This window comes from Phoenix dactylifera, chromosome 16 (assembly GCF_051530095.1).
Source record: "Phoenix dactylifera cultivar Ajwa chromosome 16, Ajwa_hap1_PhDact_Kaust_v1.1, whole genome shotgun sequence".
In the NCBI taxonomy this organism is placed as follows: Eukaryota; Viridiplantae; Streptophyta; class Magnoliopsida; order Arecales; family Arecaceae; genus Phoenix; species Phoenix dactylifera.
Window position 1 is genome coordinate 21,295,120 of NC_143205.1, and position 17,556 is coordinate 21,312,675.

General features: G+C 40.3%; 3 protein-coding genes across 12 annotated transcripts; 2 read left to right on the top strand and 1 right to left on the bottom strand.

The window, feature by feature from the left end:
* The first annotated feature begins 388 nt into the window (after positions 1-388).
* LOC103705544 (PPR repeat protein) lies at positions 389-15,021 on the top strand. Of its 9 annotated transcripts, XM_089927663.1 has the most exons (5): positions 389-4,985; positions 5,556-5,967; positions 13,648-13,801; positions 14,037-14,137; positions 14,848-15,021. In XM_089927663.1, the coding sequence occupies exon 1, from the start codon at positions 1,278-1,280 to the stop codon at positions 4,272-4,274; it is 2,997 nt and encodes a 998-aa protein (XP_089783789.1). In that variant the 5' UTR covers positions 389-1,277; the 3' UTR covers positions 4,275-4,985; positions 5,556-5,967; positions 13,648-13,801; positions 14,037-14,137; positions 14,848-15,021. The 9 variants fall into 9 exon arrangements, with proteins under 9 accessions (XP_089783789.1, XP_089783788.1, XP_089783790.1 ...); XM_089927662.1 differs by having other exon boundaries at positions 5,791-5,967; positions 13,648-15,021; XM_089927664.1 differs by having other exon boundaries at positions 5,802-5,967; positions 13,648-15,021.
* LOC103705543 (uncharacterized) lies at positions 8,611-13,161 on the bottom strand. Of its 2 annotated transcripts, none has more exons than XM_008789295.6 (6): positions 12,475-13,161; positions 11,691-11,941; positions 11,221-11,596; positions 10,922-11,053; positions 10,654-10,829; positions 8,611-9,157 (listed from the first exon to the last, which is right to left on the bottom strand). In XM_008789295.6, exons 1-6 carry the CDS (start codon positions 13,042-13,044, stop codon positions 9,034-9,036), a joined length of 1,629 nt encoding a protein of 542 aa, XP_008787517.4. In that variant the 5' UTR covers positions 13,045-13,161; the 3' UTR covers positions 8,611-9,033. The 2 variants fall into 2 exon arrangements, with proteins under 2 accessions (XP_008787517.4, XP_038971121.3); XM_039115193.3 differs by lacking the exon at positions 8,611-9,157 and adding an exon at positions 9,877-10,220 and having other exon boundaries at positions 12,475-13,128.
* Positions 15,022-15,045: 24 nt separating the features above from the next.
* Positions 15,046-16,891, top strand: LOC103705541 (gibberellin 20-oxidase-like protein). Its single transcript, XM_088713049.2, has 3 exons — positions 15,046-15,182; positions 15,289-15,354; positions 16,120-16,891. The coding sequence occupies exons 1-3, from the start codon at positions 15,109-15,111 to the stop codon at positions 16,742-16,744; spliced, it is 765 nt and encodes a 254-aa protein (XP_088569175.1). The 5' UTR covers positions 15,046-15,108; the 3' UTR covers positions 16,745-16,891.
* The last annotated feature ends 665 nt before the right edge of the window (positions 16,892-17,556 follow it).

The following is a 17,556-nucleotide window of genomic DNA, read 5'->3' on the forward strand; positions in this document are numbered from 1 at the left end:
ATCGGCTATGGCAAGCGTTGCAAGTTTGGGCATGCAGTCATGACTATCAGGCTCCATGCTTCCAGACAGGGATGGTGATAGGCTGGTACAGAATCAGGTCAGATATAAAATAAATCAAAAATCTCTTGATTTGAATTAATTTTTTATTAAATAAATCAAAAATTTAAATCTAAAATTAATTATTTTATTATCTGTAGTAAGTTCAACCAAGATTTTTTTTTTGGGGGTGCAATGGCAACTTACACGCACCGGATATGAATATAACTAACAAAATTAAAAAAAAGAAGTTGACAAAAAGGCTAGAGCACTGATGCACCCTTGCCTCAGATAAATTCTTTGAAGTAATGAGCTGTAAATAAGGCTACCTAATCGGTTGTTATGTTTGCATTTCTATAGATGTGAGTGGGCCATGAGAGACCATACTCGAACATAACAAAGCTGCAGGTTCGAACTCTCACCGAAATTTCGGCTCCATATCCATTTTATCACTGTGGCCATATCCATTTTATCACCGTGTCCGAGCCCTCCTCGTACCAGAATGCAGCAGCACCCGTCCAAGGTTAAAAGCCTTGCCAGGGTCCCATTCGCCTGCCCCCGCCCATCCCGCCTCCCGAACTGGCTCCTTTGTGCTCCCTGATCCAAGAACCCCGCTTATCCGAGGGGGGCGGGCGAGGGCTTTTGGCCTCCCGCCCTCCACACAGCCTACCTTGCTGAAGGTCAAGCCTCTTCCATGGCCCTCCCCCTTGAATTGCCCCACCCCCTACCTCTCCTGCCCCCGCTTCCCTTCCATGGCCTCTCTGAAAAATGGCGTCTCCGCCCTCTTTTCCTAGGATTTTCTCCACTGTCAGTGTTGATGACACCGTTGTTGACAGCAGTGATGAGTGGCCGGCGAGCAAGTTGAGGGAGAAGTCCATCCAGACGGCTGCTCGATCTTTGCATCCCCTCCCCTTCCGGTAAGGACTTCCTCCATCTCTCTCCTACGTCCCAATCTTCTCTCCAAACAGGAGAGGTCGAGGCCCTTGAATTTGGAACGGCGCAAGAGCAATCGGAAAATTACCTTTTTTCCTCACGTGTGATGCCCGTGATGACTTTCTTTAGTTCTCCAAACTCGATCAGGTGCGATTTCGAGAGAGAAAGATTTGACGTGTCTTGTTGAAATCTTTTCTTTCCCGATCCCATTTCCTCTTTCCCTCTCCCCTCCCGGCAACCGAGACTGCCGCCGACTCTCGCCGGTGCTTCCCTCTCTCTCTCTCTGTCCCCTCTCTGTTTCTCTCACCATGAAGCCCTTGAAGCGGATCAAAACCCTCGCTTCCCCCAATCCCCACTCTCTCCCTTCCCTCTCCTCTCTTTTCTCGTCCTCTCCCTCTGACCAAAAACCCCTTCTCCCGTCTCTCCCATCCCAAAACCCTCATCAAACCCACGAATCCCCTCCCCAATCACCCATCCCTCCTTCAAAATCCCACCTTTATGCCTCCTTCTTCTGCTCCCTAATCGAAACCTACATCTCCTGCTCCCAATTCTCCAACGCGATCACCGCCTTCCACCACATGAGAACCCTCGGTCTCAACCCTACCCTTCATTCATGGAATCGCCTCCTCTTCAGGTTCAACTCATCAGGTTTAGTCTCTCGGGTGCCGCTCCTCTACTCGGACCTCCTCCATTGCCGCAGAAAACCCAATCTTTTCACTCACAACATCGTCATTCACGCCTTGTGCAAAATGGGCATGCTCGAAACGGCCTTGAATCTGCTGCGAACCGTTGAAGCTGATACCGTGAGTTACAACGCTGTAATCTGGGGGTTCTGCGAGCAAGAAATGGCCAAAATAGCGATCGGGCTCTTGTCGGAGATGTTAAAGAGGGGGTTTCAATTTGATACTGTTAGTTGTAATACTTTGGTTAAGGGATTGTGCCAAAAAGGGTTGTTGGATGATGCTGAATCGTTGATGGAGATGTTGGTTAGAGGAGGGATCGGTAGGGATCTTGTCGGGTTTAATACTCTAATTGATGGGTACTGTAAACTTGGGAGTATGAGTGGGGCTACTCAGTTGGTGGAGAGAATGAAAGGCAACAATACTTCACCAGACATCGTCAGTTACAACACTCTGATCGATGGGTTTTGTAGAATTGGGGAGTTTGGGATGGCAAAGAATCTGATGGACGAAGAAAGGCTGGATTTTGAGCCAAATGTTATAACACACACAACTTTCGTTGGAGCTTATTGCAAAAGAAAAGGGCTGGAAGAAGCGTTTCTGTTGTATGAAGATATGGTGAAGAGTGGGATCTTGCCAGATGTGGTTACTTATAGTTCTCTTATAAATGGTCTTTGCAAGAATGGTAAATTATCTGAAGGGTATGCACTTTTGAGGGAAATGGAGAACATGGGTATTGCACCGAACCATGTCACTTACTGTAATCTAATTGATACATTGTATAAAGCTGGAAAAGCTCGGGAGGCATCTATGCTTCAAGGTGAAGTGGTTGCTCGTGGTGTTGTCATGGATTTGGTCTTGTACACTGCTCTGATGGATGGACTTTTCAAAGCAGGAAAAGTTGATGAAGCAGAGGACGTGTTTCAGCTGATTTCATCACTTAATCTCATTCCGAATCATGTTGTTTATTCAGCATTGATTGATGGGCATTGCAAGGCTGGAAATATGCAGAGCGCAGAATTAGCACTTCTGGAAATGCAGAAAAAGTCACTGAGTGCAAATGTCGTAACTTACTCTTCTATCATCAATGGCTATACCATAAAGGGAATGCTCATAGAGGCGGCTGATGTTATGAGGAAGATGAAGGAAAGGAACATCCCCCCCAATGTTGTGACATATGGAACTCTCATTGATGGCTTCTTCAAGATGGGAAAACAAGATGCAGCTTTTGAAATGTACAGAGAAATGACAGACGAGGGCCTGGAAGTTAACAACTATGTCCTTGATGCATTGGTGAACGGGTTGAGGAAGAACGGGAAAATGGAGGCAGCAGAGAGCTTGTTCAGAGATGTGATGCGAAGAGGTGTTTTGGTGGACTGTGTTAATTACACCTCTCTTATGGATGGCCTTTTCAAAACTGGGAACGTGTCTGCTGCTTTCGGAGTTGGTCAAGAATTGATGGAGAGAAATCTAGTCCCTGATGTTGTTGTCTATAATGTCTTTATTAATTGTCTTTGCATGCTTGGCAAGTCTGGAGAAGCAAAATCTTTTTTCACTGAAATGAAAAATATGGGCTTAACTCCTGATCACGTGACATATAACACCATGATTAGTGCACACTGCAGAGAAGGATTGGTAGACAAGGCTCTTGAACTCTGTTATGAAATGAGGAATAGCGGTCTCGTGCCTAATCTCATGACTTATAATACCTTAATCAGAGCTCTCTGTGAGGTTGGGAATGTTGAGAAGGCAATGAATTTATTGAATGAAATGGCTCTTGCTGGATTTTGCCCAAATGCTTCGACTCATAGGAAAGTGTTGAAAGCATGTTCCAGGCAAAAGAGGGGGGACTTGCTTTTGCAAATGCATGAATGGATGGTAACAATGGGACTACGCTCTGATATAACTGTTTACAATACACTAATTCATATTTTGTGTATACTTGGGATGACAAGGAAAGCTACCGGTGTTTTGAAAGATATGTTGGGAAGAGGGATATCAGCAAATACAGTTACTTTTAATGTTCTTATACTTGGACATTGCAAGAGTGGCCATCTAGATAAAGCCTTTGCTACATATTCTCAGATGCTACATGGAGGTGTTTTGCCGAACACCGCAACTTATAACACTCTGTTAGGTGGCCTTTCATATGCTGGAAGGATAGGAGAAGCAGACAAACTAATCAACGAGATGCAGAAAAGGGGACTAACTCCCAACAATGTTACTTATGACATACTGGTTTCAGGCCATGGAAAGCAAGGAAACAAAAAGGAATATGTAAGGCTATACTGGGACATGGTGAGGAAAGGCTTCATTCCTAAAGTTAGCACGTACAATGTGCTTATCAGTGATTTTGCCAAGGTGGGAATGATGAAACAAGCTAAAGAGTTGTTTAATGACATGCAGAAAAGAGACATATTGCCTAATTCTTCAACATATGATATACTGATCAGTGGGTGGTCAAAGCTATCAAATGGAGCTGAAGTGAAAAGGCTTCTGAAAGAGATGAATGAAAGGGGCTTTTCTCCTTGTGAAAGTACGCTTCGTTCTATCAGTAAAGCCTTTGCAAGACCAGGGAAGAAGTGGCTGGCTCACATGTTATTAAAAAAGATGTATAAAACTTAAGATGGTTAAATTTGGGGTTCCTTGCCAATTCAAGTACTAAAAGCTGGACTAGTTTGAGACAAGTTGTGATCTGAGTGCCAATTTCAACTGCAATTAGCAGAAATGCTATAATGATGGCTGTGTTTCATACATCACCTGGTCCACATATTGACTATTCCTGCAATCATTTTCTTCAGCTATTCAATCAGGTATCAGGAATGTCGAGCTTCCAAATTTCTTCAGCCAAACAGGCTTGGTTCAGAAAGTTCGGTTGTATGTGAACAGTGACATCTTAACAGGATGTCCTTGATAGCCTTATGCCGCTTATTTCCTAGCTACACAGTTCAGTTGGGCTGCGAACTTTTATATTGTTTTATTCACAAGTTATTATTATTATTTTGAACCGTATGCATCCAAAGGTGCACGTACGGTTCCTAAAGGAAACAATTTTGTCTTAAGAAAAATTCCTGCAGCTACCATTGTAACAGCGTAAGGATCGGAATAGGTCCTTCCATGGTATCACATGTAACCATACGCGGAGGGGGAATAGTGCAGATTCTGTATATTGTTTAGTTCACAAGTTATGGATACGCCACCCATAATGGAATAGTACAAAGCACAGGTGCTATTAACTGCTTGAAAGTGAAGGCACAGGCTTAACTGATCATATTGAGCGTTTTGGCTGCCTGTCTACTACCATGTGTTGACTTGCTCCTCATCTACTTCTTTAAGGTATGGATCTTGACCTCTGGAGCTTTTATTGCAAGATTTTAGTTTAGGATTTCATTAGAAAACATGAAGTGCTTTAATCAACTAAACTTTGAGATTACAGATATCGTGCCATATGTTGTGTTTTTGATACTCAGGAGCATTCTGATTTCTATAGTACCCAGGCTTGGTTGAGTAGTCGTCAGTGAATTAAACATGATTGAAATGTGATGTATCTATTAAGAAATTGGATTTCCACTGGTCTTTATGTTGGGAGTGTCATTGGCAATTTTGGCATGTCTTTTGCTTTTAATATTAGTAGTAATTTATAGAAATTATTTACATATTAAACTTTCTCCACTTTTAATCTTTCAACGTCCCCTGCTTTGTCATTTCAAGGAATGTTAATTTATAATTCCACCTCTTTTTGAGTATTCTTAATTTATAACCAAATTTAGTGCTATCATTGCCTTTCCTTTATTTCAGACTATCTTCTATTTTCTTTCTTTTCCTTTTTTTCTGAACAGAAGGTATTTTATTTCAAACTATCTCAAATATGCTGGCTCAGTAACACTATTTTTCTTTTATTGCTAGTTATAGAAGAAGTCAAACTCAGAAGTGTTCTATACAAGCAACAAGTGTAAAAGTGAACTTCTCTTCTATAAACTATCTTCTCTTTGGATTAGTTTGCTCCTTGAAATGCGAATTTTTCTTTATTTTCTTTCTCTGTTATTTTTTAGAATATGACTAATCTCACTTCTGTCCTTAAGTTGGAATGTAAGCTTTGCAAATCTGCTTTGTCGTCTATATAATCTGACTGTTTTCACAGGTCATTTTTAGGTGGGACTGGTAGGATTAATTTTCTTGGTCACTATGGCTTAGTGGAGTAGATTTCTTTGTTTCTGTGAGAAGGATCAAGCTACAATTTGGGAAAAAAAAGGATTCTGTGCCCTTTTTCTCTTCTTGAAGGCTTATGCTTGTTAGCATCTCCATGAAAGATTGAAAGGTAAGACAGCCTTTTCATAATATGCTGAAGTGCCAGCTCCTTTCATGAGTTGCCTTTTCCTACCTTATTCATAGTTACAAATCCACCAACTCATTCACCAACTTTCAGTTCTTGATGTTGCCTTCATAGGCAAAGTCTGTTTAGGATGGATGGAAGTCTTAAGGTTCTCTCCATCTCAAGTTCAACTAATTAGATGAGAACTTTCTGTTTTAATTTGAGAATTCCATCCATGAGTAGGTGGGGATTAGGCATGTTGGTTAAATAGAAAGTATTTATTTCCTCCCTTGTTCAGGTACTCGATGTATTTCATTGCTCATGAAATTCCATGTGGTTCCGCTTCATCCAGAGGAGCAAAACTTCCAGACTGTCAGGGAAATACATTCTATAGATAACCATGCCAACAAGTCTATAACTTCAACTTAATCCATCACAAGATATCCTTTGTAATTCTTTGAATCAAAAGAAAATTGGCCATTACCATTTTAGGCAATGCCAATGGTGCCAAAGGTCCAAAAAAAATTTTCTCAACTTTTTGCAAATATTTACAGGCGAGTCAATTCTTGTGTTCCTGGATTATCCTGTTTTCAGAATAAAGCAGAAGCAATTGGTGAAGCATGTCCGCATGCAGCTTAACAGAAATCAGGATATAATGAAATAAGTTTTTTTTTTTTTTGTTGTGGAAGGAGTTTGATGGAATATCAAAACAAGCTACAAAATTTGGCTAATGGAGATGATTCCTTTCCTTATTGACTTTGTGCAACTGTTTTTCTTTTCATTTTTTTCAGTTTTCATTCTCAATTGGCTTCTCTCTTGCACTTTTACCTTCTTGCGCGAAAGAGAGGTTAGGGAGAGAAGCAATAAGTTTTTTGTAGAAAAGTGAATCTACTGAAATAGTCTTGCATATCTCCATCTATATGTTTTTATTTTATTTTATTTTTTGAAGTAGAAGGGAAGAGTGGAGCTCCACGTACTTCATAAAGACAATGGAGAAATTCAGAAAGGATTACAACAAAGGGGGAATAGAAGTTGAGAGACAGCAGATTAGAATGTTGAGACAATTTCTTCTGTGGCAGGAAAATAGATGAGGTCATGAAGAGTCTAAAGCACGGTAGAGGAGTCCAGTGGTGTTTTGAGAATTTGCTGTGACAGTGAGACAGTCAAATTACTGCGACTGTTGCAGCGGTTTAATACTTTGTTAAAGCAGGGAAAGTTTAGCGGATATGCTACAGCGTTGCCACCCCCGCCAAGTACCATTACCACGAGCAGCGATGATGTTTGGTCCTTAAAAAATATTGGGAGCTTTGGACTTGATTAAATCAACAAAGCAACGTCATAACCTGCATAATCTCCTCTGTTGTGAATGTCTGCAACTTTTCATTTATCAATAAAGAAATGGCCTCAATTGTTTGGATTAATGACGGTAAGTGTCGAAATTAGTTGTGGTTCTCAGTCTTTTCTTATAGAATTGGTCGCCTATTAGGGATTAGTTGGTTCTTATTATTGAGATTTTTTTTCTTGAGAGGAAACTTTCATTTCTTGAGATGTACCCTTCATTTCTGAGCCAGTAAATGTCTAAAGCCTCAAGTCTGTGTCTGATTCTATGTAAACAAGTCGGAGAAGTTGATATCATTTGCTAGTAGTGTTGAAGTAATTGCCATTTAAAACAAGTTTGCTGCTGAGGTCTTCCCATCTGGCGACCTTTCTTAAGAAATGCGAAGTGATTAAAAAAAATTAAACCACAAAGATTCACATCATTAAACTTGCAATTGCTAGGGCCTTCACCCATTTTTGTTTCTGAGAACTGATACTGCACAGGCTCTCGGAAGGAGAAGAGAATGTCAGCTTAGAAAGTTTTCTGAGTGAAGATCTGTGACCTCAAGAGATTTGTAACTATTTTGAGAAGCCCTGCATTCACTCATGGAGAAATTTTGTTGGCATATTCGGTTCAAGTACAAGGTATGGAAAACTGAGCCTGCTTGTATTCGTCAAAAATCCCAATGAAATCTCTGGTCCAAGAAATTTTCTCAACAAAACTCAGGTGTCCATTATCACTTGTAGCTAGATCCAGATTGCTAACGGCGTTATCATAAACAGTGAGAGAGATAAATGCATGTTGGAAGAACTGTCAGTCCCCATTGTTGAAAAGCTCAATAATATTGCAGGGTGCCAACTAATGCCATTGAGGATCGGGTATCAATGACGTCGGTTTTCAAGTCCTTTATCCAGATCTCTCCAATCCTAATTCTTAAAATCAACAAGGCAATAAAAAAACAAAAAAAAAGGAAAGCTCAGTCACATTGACAGTATTCAATTGCACAAGGACCCTTCACATTAGTCATATCTTCCAGGGTCATACTTGCTGCTTCTGATCTGGTCACCTCAGGTTCTATATGATTGATTGTCACTTGGTATCAATACCTAAAAAGCGGATGGAATTCATTGATCACAGCATGGCTATTTGATCAACCTTTAGAAAGATTGCACACTTTTCTGAGCAGATATCGAGATCTATAAAGTTAACAACAAATTGGAAAGTGCAGTTTTAAATAATGAGAAGACAAGGGAAAAATGCAGAGATAATTACCAAGTAGATGAAACATCTTGTAGAAACAAGATGTTAACAGTAGCATGGTAGTGGCGATATTTCCTTTGTAAATATTTGATTAAAGGATTAATAACTTCGGCTGCAAGTAGACACTAAACAAAAGCAAGGCAATGATGTGCCCAGTCACAGCATAGCAATTCATTAAATAATTTAGGGCACCATCATGTTCAATATACATGATCTGTATACTTCGAAAGCCCACACCAGTAACACATCATCTGCCATGAGAAGAAAAAACAAGAAATATGACGGGAAGGACCCATAAATATTTAATCTTGCCACTTCACACTAGACCCAGCCATTCTTCCTTGCTGTGGCTGGATCTATGCAATCATGGATAAGAATGAACAGCTGCTTGCTCAGATAACCGTATCATGACTTGGGTTCAAATTTTCAAGCCGTCTCAAATGCAGAAGACATTCGGCATGCTCCTGTTCCACCTGAAGGCTGCCAAATTGAAATTATTCCCATTCAACAGTTGCTGGTGGTTTTGATGTAATGTCTTGGCAGACTCTGTTTACACCCCGGACATTATTGCAGATCTTTCGAACCACGTCTACGAGAAATTTGTGGTCAAAATAATACCTGAACAAGATTTGTGTTAAAGAAGATATTGTTAGATATGAGAGGTTAATTTGGGTAAAGGGGCAAAAAGTGCATATATGGAACATCAAGCATCCATGATGGTAGCCTTTATTGCGATTCGAATACAGTGCAATGGTTCTGGCACGTGCTGATTGTGTCATCCAGGTTCACATATCATAAATCAAACAGGAGAAGTTCGAACATAAGATAAAGGACATCCCGCATAGCCATACTTGTGGGCTTAACTTTGAAATATGACTGAAGACGACTAAAATAATCAAATCTTGCTGCTAGAGATGCTAAATCTGGTTTTATCAACTTTCTCATACCCTCATCCAGCATTCAAGTGCTCGCTACAATATGAAATGTAAAACTGGATTATATATATACCATTGTTATCTTCAGGTATTCAGACTAGTTCATTCTGTGGTCTGAAAATGCAGCCATGAAATAAACCATTAAGCTATAATTGCATGTGCAACGTCTGGTATTCTTAGTTTGTCTGGAAACATCTAAGTCAATAAGGAATACATAAATATGGTCTGGAAATGCATCAAAGAAATATCCAACAAGCTGGAGACTAACTATATCACACAGCCATGTACGGACCGTATAAATAATGTTGTTTTCATACTAAAAGTGCATATAGAGAAATTGTCTTGTGCACATGTCAATGCAATTAATGAAATTCATTTGCTGTCAGGCTCTTAAACAATCGCATCCATCTACAAGAAAGTCTTGATAAAATTTTCATTGAGATGCACATGTGCTATTTCCATCAGTACAGTTGCATTGTTGGCACAAGGAAAAGCTCCAAAAGAATTAACATTCAAGGGCAACACAGCCTGCCATACCTGCTATGTACTAGACAAATTCATCTTTGGTAGAAATACCAACCAATTACATAAAAAAACTAGAAGAACCATTAGAACTGAAACCGTGAAACCTAGCACCATAATGACAATATTACTGGCAAAAGCACATTTTAGACAACCATGTGTGTGCATTAAAAGACTTCCAACCAACAGAAAGGTATTTCCCTAAATATGCAAATGTCCACTACCTGAAAATAGAAATTGAAAAAAAAAAGTCAGTTTAATTTACTAATCATGCAAACTACTTTCTGAAGCCCACCAATTAAAAAGAAAAAATTGTTTCGGGCCCTGATCATCTTTATTCTCCTTGAATCTTTATATGAATCTTCGCCAAAACTTATACAAGAATGAAAGTTTGTTTTACTTGTAACATTTACTTCGCCATTAACCTTTTGAAGGAACACCAAATTTCATGTGCCAAATAATTGATCTTGTTTGTTCAATTCTTTGGAAGTTTGCATATGAAATTCACTGATCCTTCAGCTGTGTTTTTCTAGGAGGATGAAAAGGATCTAACAATAGCAAATTCTACTTTTCTGCACCTAACACATTAAATTTGAACATATCATTTATAAATATCAAAAAAGAAGATTAGTAAGTTAATAAAGAAATGTTGCTGACCAGTCTGCAGTCATTCCATCCTCACTAGTAATTGCTCTAAGAACAACTACATGAGAATGAGTTCTCTGGTCACCTTGAACCCCAACTGATTGTACTGGCAAAAACACAGCAAAAGCTTGCCAGATGGAATCATATAGACCAGCATCTTTTATTGATTGAATGAATATTTCATCTACCTGCGAACAAATGGAGAAATAGCTGTCATGGCACCACAATAACAAATATGATATACTCCCGGGAAATAATTAAACAAATAAAATAAGCAAACCTGGCGTAGAATCTCCAAGGCATTTCCTTCTGTAACATCACCCAAGACACGAACAGCAAGGCCAGGTCCAGGGAATGGGTGCCTCTTCAAAAATGATTCAGGAACATTCAGAATGCTTCCCAGTTTTCGCACCTTCAAGCAAAAGTGGCCAGTTAGAATTTAAAGTATGGAATAATCAAGAGCAGAATGTTTTTAAGAAGCTAGAATACACAACTCATTCTTTTGTTGCTCAAGTTACTAGGTGCTCTTAGGAAAGAAAATAAAAAAAAATGCTTGCATAATGTACTCAGAAGCTAAACCTCATCTTTAAAGAGGAGCTTAAGTGGTTCGATGAGCTTTAACTTCATGTCCTTTGGAAGTCCTCCAACATTATGATGGCTCTTGATTGTATGGGAGTGAGTTCTTCCACTTCCAGGAGGTGGGCATGACTCAATCACATCAGGATATAGAGTTCCCTGAACCAAGAATGTAGGTCTCTTTCCCAATTCTTTTTCTAACTCTTGAGCAAAATCATCAAAAATAGATATGAACTCCCTTCCAATGATTTTTCTCTTACACTCTGGGTCTTTAACACCTTTAAGCTTACTAAGAAATCGATCAGACGCATCAACGCAAGTAACTGGCAAATGCAGGTCGCTCTGGAAGGTTGACATTACTCGCTCTCTCTCCTTATACCTACATACTAGAAAAAAGATATCAGCATTCACAAATTATAGATCTAGGATTAAAATGTAAACCACTTTTATTATAGACGAAATGAAAATCCAACCTCAATAACCCATTGTCAACAAAGACACAGTGCAGCCTGTCTCCAATCGCCTTGTGAACAAGAGTGGCTGCAACGGTGGAATCTACTCCACCAGATAATGCACAAATGACATGTTCATCTGGTCCAACCATTTCTTTGATGACTTTTATTTCTTCTTCAAGCACATCTTGCATCTCCCAATCAGCGGTTACTCCACAAACATCAAAAAGAAAGTGGCGCAGCGTCACCATTCCTTGAGGAGAATGCGTCACCTGCACAAAAGTTTTCTTAATAAAATAAATGAAAGAGAGCAGCACTGGAAGCACCGTATCAATGAAAGGATACTGGGTTAGTCAAATTGTCTATTAACAGTCTAATTCCAATTCCATTCATAAAGAAAGAAAGACAAAACACCAAAATCCATTACATTTCAGTAGTTTATCAAGTGGCAAGAGCTATAAACAAGCTATGATTCATTGCCGCACAAAAGTGTCATCATGACCAACACAAAAGAAGTGTTGCTCTTAGCAAAAATACATAGGCAACGCCAATATTTCTTGCTCACGATGCTCACCATAAACCAGAAATTGGCAGCGTTCTGCAGCTCTTTATCTTATTAACAAAATTCACCATACTCACCAAACCATAATGGAATCATGGACAAATTTTTTTTCCTTCCTTAGTAGAAGCAAAGCAAGTCGACATTTTTCCCCTCAAAATTTTTTCAATCTAATCCCACATATAATAAAAGAATCAGATTGATATTCTTGGAATTGAACCAGCAAATAAATTTTCCAAAGATTACCTCCGGATGGTACTGAAGCCCGTAAAACCTTTTGGAGTGGTTCTCAATCGCTGCCATCGTTCCCTGTAAACTTCTCGCTGCCACCGTGAATCCCTCGGGCAACTTAACCACCTCATCTCCATGGCTCATCCACACCGTCTGAGTCCCGCCGAGGGCCTCCGGCCCGTAAAGCCCGCACTCCTCCTGCTCCACCGAGATCTCCATCTTCCCATATTCTTGCTTCTCTCCGACAGTGACCACTCCCCCAAGCTTCTGGACGATCAACTGCATCCCGTAGCAGATCCCGAGCACGTACACGCCGTTCTCCTCGGCATACCGGAGGAAGCCGTCGGGGAAGGAGGGGGCGCCGTCGGTGTGGACGGAATGAGGGCCTCCAGAGAGGATGACAACTCGGGGCTTCAGCTCGGCGATGCAGGAAAGGGAGGAGGTGCCGGAGATACAGAGGGACAGGACAGAGAGATGCCGGATCCTGCGGGTGATGAGGTGGGTGTACTGGGAGCCGTAGTCCAGGATCAGCACCAGGTTCCCTCCGCCGCCGCCGGAGGCCTTCGCTAGGGCAACGGTCTCCATTTTCTCCGGCGGAAGGCGAGGGCTAGGGTTTGCGGGTGGGGATTGGGATTAGGGTTAGGGTTTTGGGTGGGGCCGCATATAAGGGACGTCGAGGAGGCCAGGGTTCTCGTATTCTTTGATTTGGCGGGAATTCTCTGTTGATCGGGCTGATGGGCCCTGATGGCTGTGTCTGGGCCGTCCGATTGGTATTCTCGTTGGCGACCGTGTCTTCGGTCCTATGGGGGAATCTACGGCCCGTGTTTTCTAAGCTATCCCTCGTGCCCGTCCGTAAAGGGCCTAACGAACGGCAGATCGTATTTCCGCATACAGTTGTTATGCGGTTCCTTATTCATAAATTCTCTTTGAAATTAATTGAAGTCCTAATATGTCACACCCGGATCCGAAACACCCACTAATGCACCCACATACTGGCATAATCGGCGCACAAAGAGGACCTTTTCCCCGCCGGAAACCGGTATTGCCCACCGTTCCTTCCCCCTACCCCCAACCGCGAACTCTTTCTTCTCCCAAAACCCTAATTCCCAAATTCCCGATCATTAAAACCCTCTGCTTCGCTGGCTCAAGGCAAATGCTATTAAAAATTCGTGAATTCTACCTCTGTAGGGATCTCATCTGAATCCGATGGAGCGAATGGAGGCAGAAGGAATGGAGATTGCGGTTGGAGGGACAGGCGATAGGAAGGGAACAGGGAAGAAGGAAGCGAACGATCTGAGAGAGCGTCTGCTTGTTCTATTACCCTCTTAACAAAATCCCGGTGGTATGTTATTCTGTTTCAGAGTCCACCATTCTTTGCTTAAAAAATGATTTTCGTGATTAAAATTCGCTTCTTTGTTTCATTTGCACAATCCAGCGCCACAAAAGTAGACCCAAGAATATTTTTTTTATTTTAAATATTCTTGAATGCAAAATTATTAAAAGATGATACTCGAGCTGCCTTGCTACTATACTGAATAAGGGCTGGTTTTCTCACATTGCTTTCTAAAATTCTGAAGAATGAAGATTCAAGAGCAGCAATTTCGATGGAAGTTGGCAAGATTACATATATTTTATGCAAGTTGGGTTTATATATTGTGTTCTTGGCACAATGAAAAAGGTACTGCAATTACATTTTGTTGATCAGAAAGTTTAGATTTGTTTGCATTGTAGGATACTTCTCATGCAATGCAGAAGTGTGACCTTTGCCTGCCTTGAAAGCTATAAGTTTTTGTTATTTATTCTAGTAACCATGGAATATCTAGAACAGTTAACACACTGTAATTCCGAGTCCAATCATATGCTCTCCTTTTGTTTCACTATATGACCCTGAGCCATCTTGCATCAATTTTCTCAAGTAGGAACGCATTGGATTTTTTTTTTCTTTTATTAACTTTCCAATTGGTCAGATCCCTGCTGTTTCTCCCACCTGCTAACATGGTGCTCCCTTCATTTGCTATCATCTGTTGTCCCTTCATTAAGAAAGTCTGATTTCGAAAAATTAGTTTTATGGTCTTATGTCAAACAACTAAATCAACAGAAAAACTACTGCTTTTCAAATCTAAAAATTTGCCTGGTTTAAAAAAAAAAAAAAAAAAGCGGTGATTTTATTGCTTCATTTGCTGTTTTAATAAATATAATAATATATACACATACATAATATTCTTATTTAAATCTTTAAATGTTGACAGGACTATCTGATTCTTTTCTGCTGTGAGTTCTTGGATCCAATTGCCATGTTAAATTTTGTGCCCACCCCATCCCCCTTTTTTATGATGTTCATTTTTGTTCGCATCTGACATCACTGTAATGTTTAATATTTGCAAGCAGGGGCTTTCCCAAAAATATTCTGTTGATGTAACTAGGTACAAGGAATTCTTAAATATTATATCTGCTGGCAGGAAGCACAAGTGCATATTTTTAAAGCTGGCATGCAGGAATATAGTAAAGCTCCAGATCATTGACCTCTTCTTCCTGAAAACCATGGGCATCTTGGTTTTAATGTATATCTTATTGTTTCGAGTTGGTCTTGTTAACCAATTAGAAAAATCTAAACTGATACCCATGCATAACTGAATTTAGGAACAAAATATGAATGCGAGCACTTCATTGTCCTCGTCCTCCGAGCCTGCTTCTGGTGATTTGTCCAAATTAACTGATTCAAGGTCTCTCTCTCTCTCTCTGTGTGCGTGCGTGCGTGCGTGTGTGTGTGTTTGTTTTTGTTTGTCTTTTTCGCTTGCTAACATGTATTTATGTATACTATGACTGTAGGCATATATGTTACGTGGATAGTTTAGAGCCTAGGTTTTTGCTGCTGTATATTGCTCTATCATACAGGTAAGCAGTTTAATGAATGTATTTTTATTTAGTAGAACATAACAAGCCTCAAACTTCTCTTTATCATGTCCAGACACGCAAAGTCCTCTCTCTCTCTCTCTCACACACACACACACACACACACAAACACACGCACACACATAAGTGCCAGACCAACAGGATACACCAATTTCTCCCTTACTCATCATTCTTTTAGACAATGCCCAAGACTGAGCATTCTCTGCAGCTTCCCTTCCTAGACCTCTCGGAGCCCTTACTCCCTTCCACCCTCTCTTCCATCTCCAAAGCATGCAAGGACTGGGGCTTCTTTTACATCGCCAACCATGGCATCTCCAAAGACCTCTACCAGAAAGTTCATATTCTCTCCAGACAAGTCTTCAACCTTCCTTTAGACACCAAACTCAAGTTAGGACCCTCATCCCCAACAAATACTTACACTCCTCAATTTATTGCTTCACCATTCTTCGAGAGCCTCCAAGTCTCTGGTCCAGACTATTATGCCTCAGCCAAAAACTCAAGTGATATCCTGTTTGGAACACCTGATACTAAATTTTGGTAAATCTACTAAACTTTTCCCTTCTCCATACTGGTCATGTTCTGTGTGAATTTATGTTATGTCTAGCATTTAGCTCAAATAACCTTGCTCAAACACTTTGGTAAATCTACTAACTCTTCATCCTCTCCATACTTGTCCTACTCTATAATTTATAGTAGGTCTGTAGGTGTTTGTGTCTTCTTTGAATAACTTTGCTCTTATGTTTTCAGTCACATGGTGCAAGAATATGGAAGCAAGATGATGGAGTTATCAAATAAAATTGTGGCTGTTCTTTTGAAATGTTTGGGTGATGAACTTGAGTTCAAATACTTCGGTGACTTCAGTCTGTGTCATGGATATTTAAGGATTAACAACTACACCCCACCTGAGCACATCGAAACAGAAGATGTTGAAGGACTTGGAATGCACACAGACATGAGCTGTATAACAATCTTGTATCAAGATGCAATTGGTGGACTTCAGATGAGGTCAAAAGAAGGTGATTGGGTGGACTTGATACCAAATGAAGATGCATTAGTGGTGAATATTGGAGACCTGTTGCAGGCTTGGAGCAATGGGCGACTAAGATCATCCAAACACAGGGTCGTCTTGAAACAGTCTGTCAACCGCCTATCTGTGGCTTTTTTCTGGTGTTTTGAGGATGAGAAGGTGATATTGGCTCCTGAAGATGTGGTGGGAGAGGGGAACCACAGAATCTATAAACCATTTGTTTGCCTTGATTACATAAAGTTTAGGGAGAACACTGAGGAAGGGAGATTCGACAGGGTTGGCAACAACGTCAATGGCTTCGCTGCAATCAGTGCTTTGAATTGTGATGAGAATATGTCAACATGAAGCTACAAGATGTTCATTTAACGTTCATTTGCTTGTGAATATTTTCGATGTATAAGGTTATGTGACATAATATTTGTGAAATTATGATGGTTGTATGATTGAAATTTACTGAAATAAAAGGCGAGTTGAGAGATGCATACTTTTTTATTTTTTGGATATCTGTGCAAATGGAAGGAGGACCTGGGAGTCTAATATTTTTTATCTTGCTGATTGTAGTACTTGAGTGCGTTAACGGTAAAAAATGTTCTGAAAGTTTAAAGTTATCTGTTGAATTTACCTGCTTGCTTTGTTTGCTATTTGTTTGTTGTATGAGTACAGAGGAGACAGCTTCAGTTCATTCTGAGAATAATTATTTTGCTCCCCACTATCCACTTTTCCGAAACTTCACTAGGACTAGATGCTTCTAGTTCATCGGTGCATTTATCATAACTATGCGCTGGAATGCTACTAGTTCTTGGCAATGGAGTGTTATATTTGAAAGATCTTTGCTTTAGGTTGAAGACTTCTGAAGCCAATTATTCAAAAGAAGCAACCCATGGCTTTATCCTGTGGATGGCATGCACTCATGTGAAGCCACAGGCAGGCCTGGAGACATTTTGTTGTCAACTTGTCATTTCAGCATTTCTGCTCATACTGGGATGAGGCAAGCTTGAGGAGATTCTTTGAACCTCTTCAAGGAGGTAGGCAGTGGCATCCCTGAGGAATTTGCTGTAAAGTTTTTAAATGATGATCTCAAGGAAACCAAAAACTATGTCCCGTGGCCCTGTTCTTTTTTTAAATATACAACACACAAATATTTCTCCTTTGCGAAC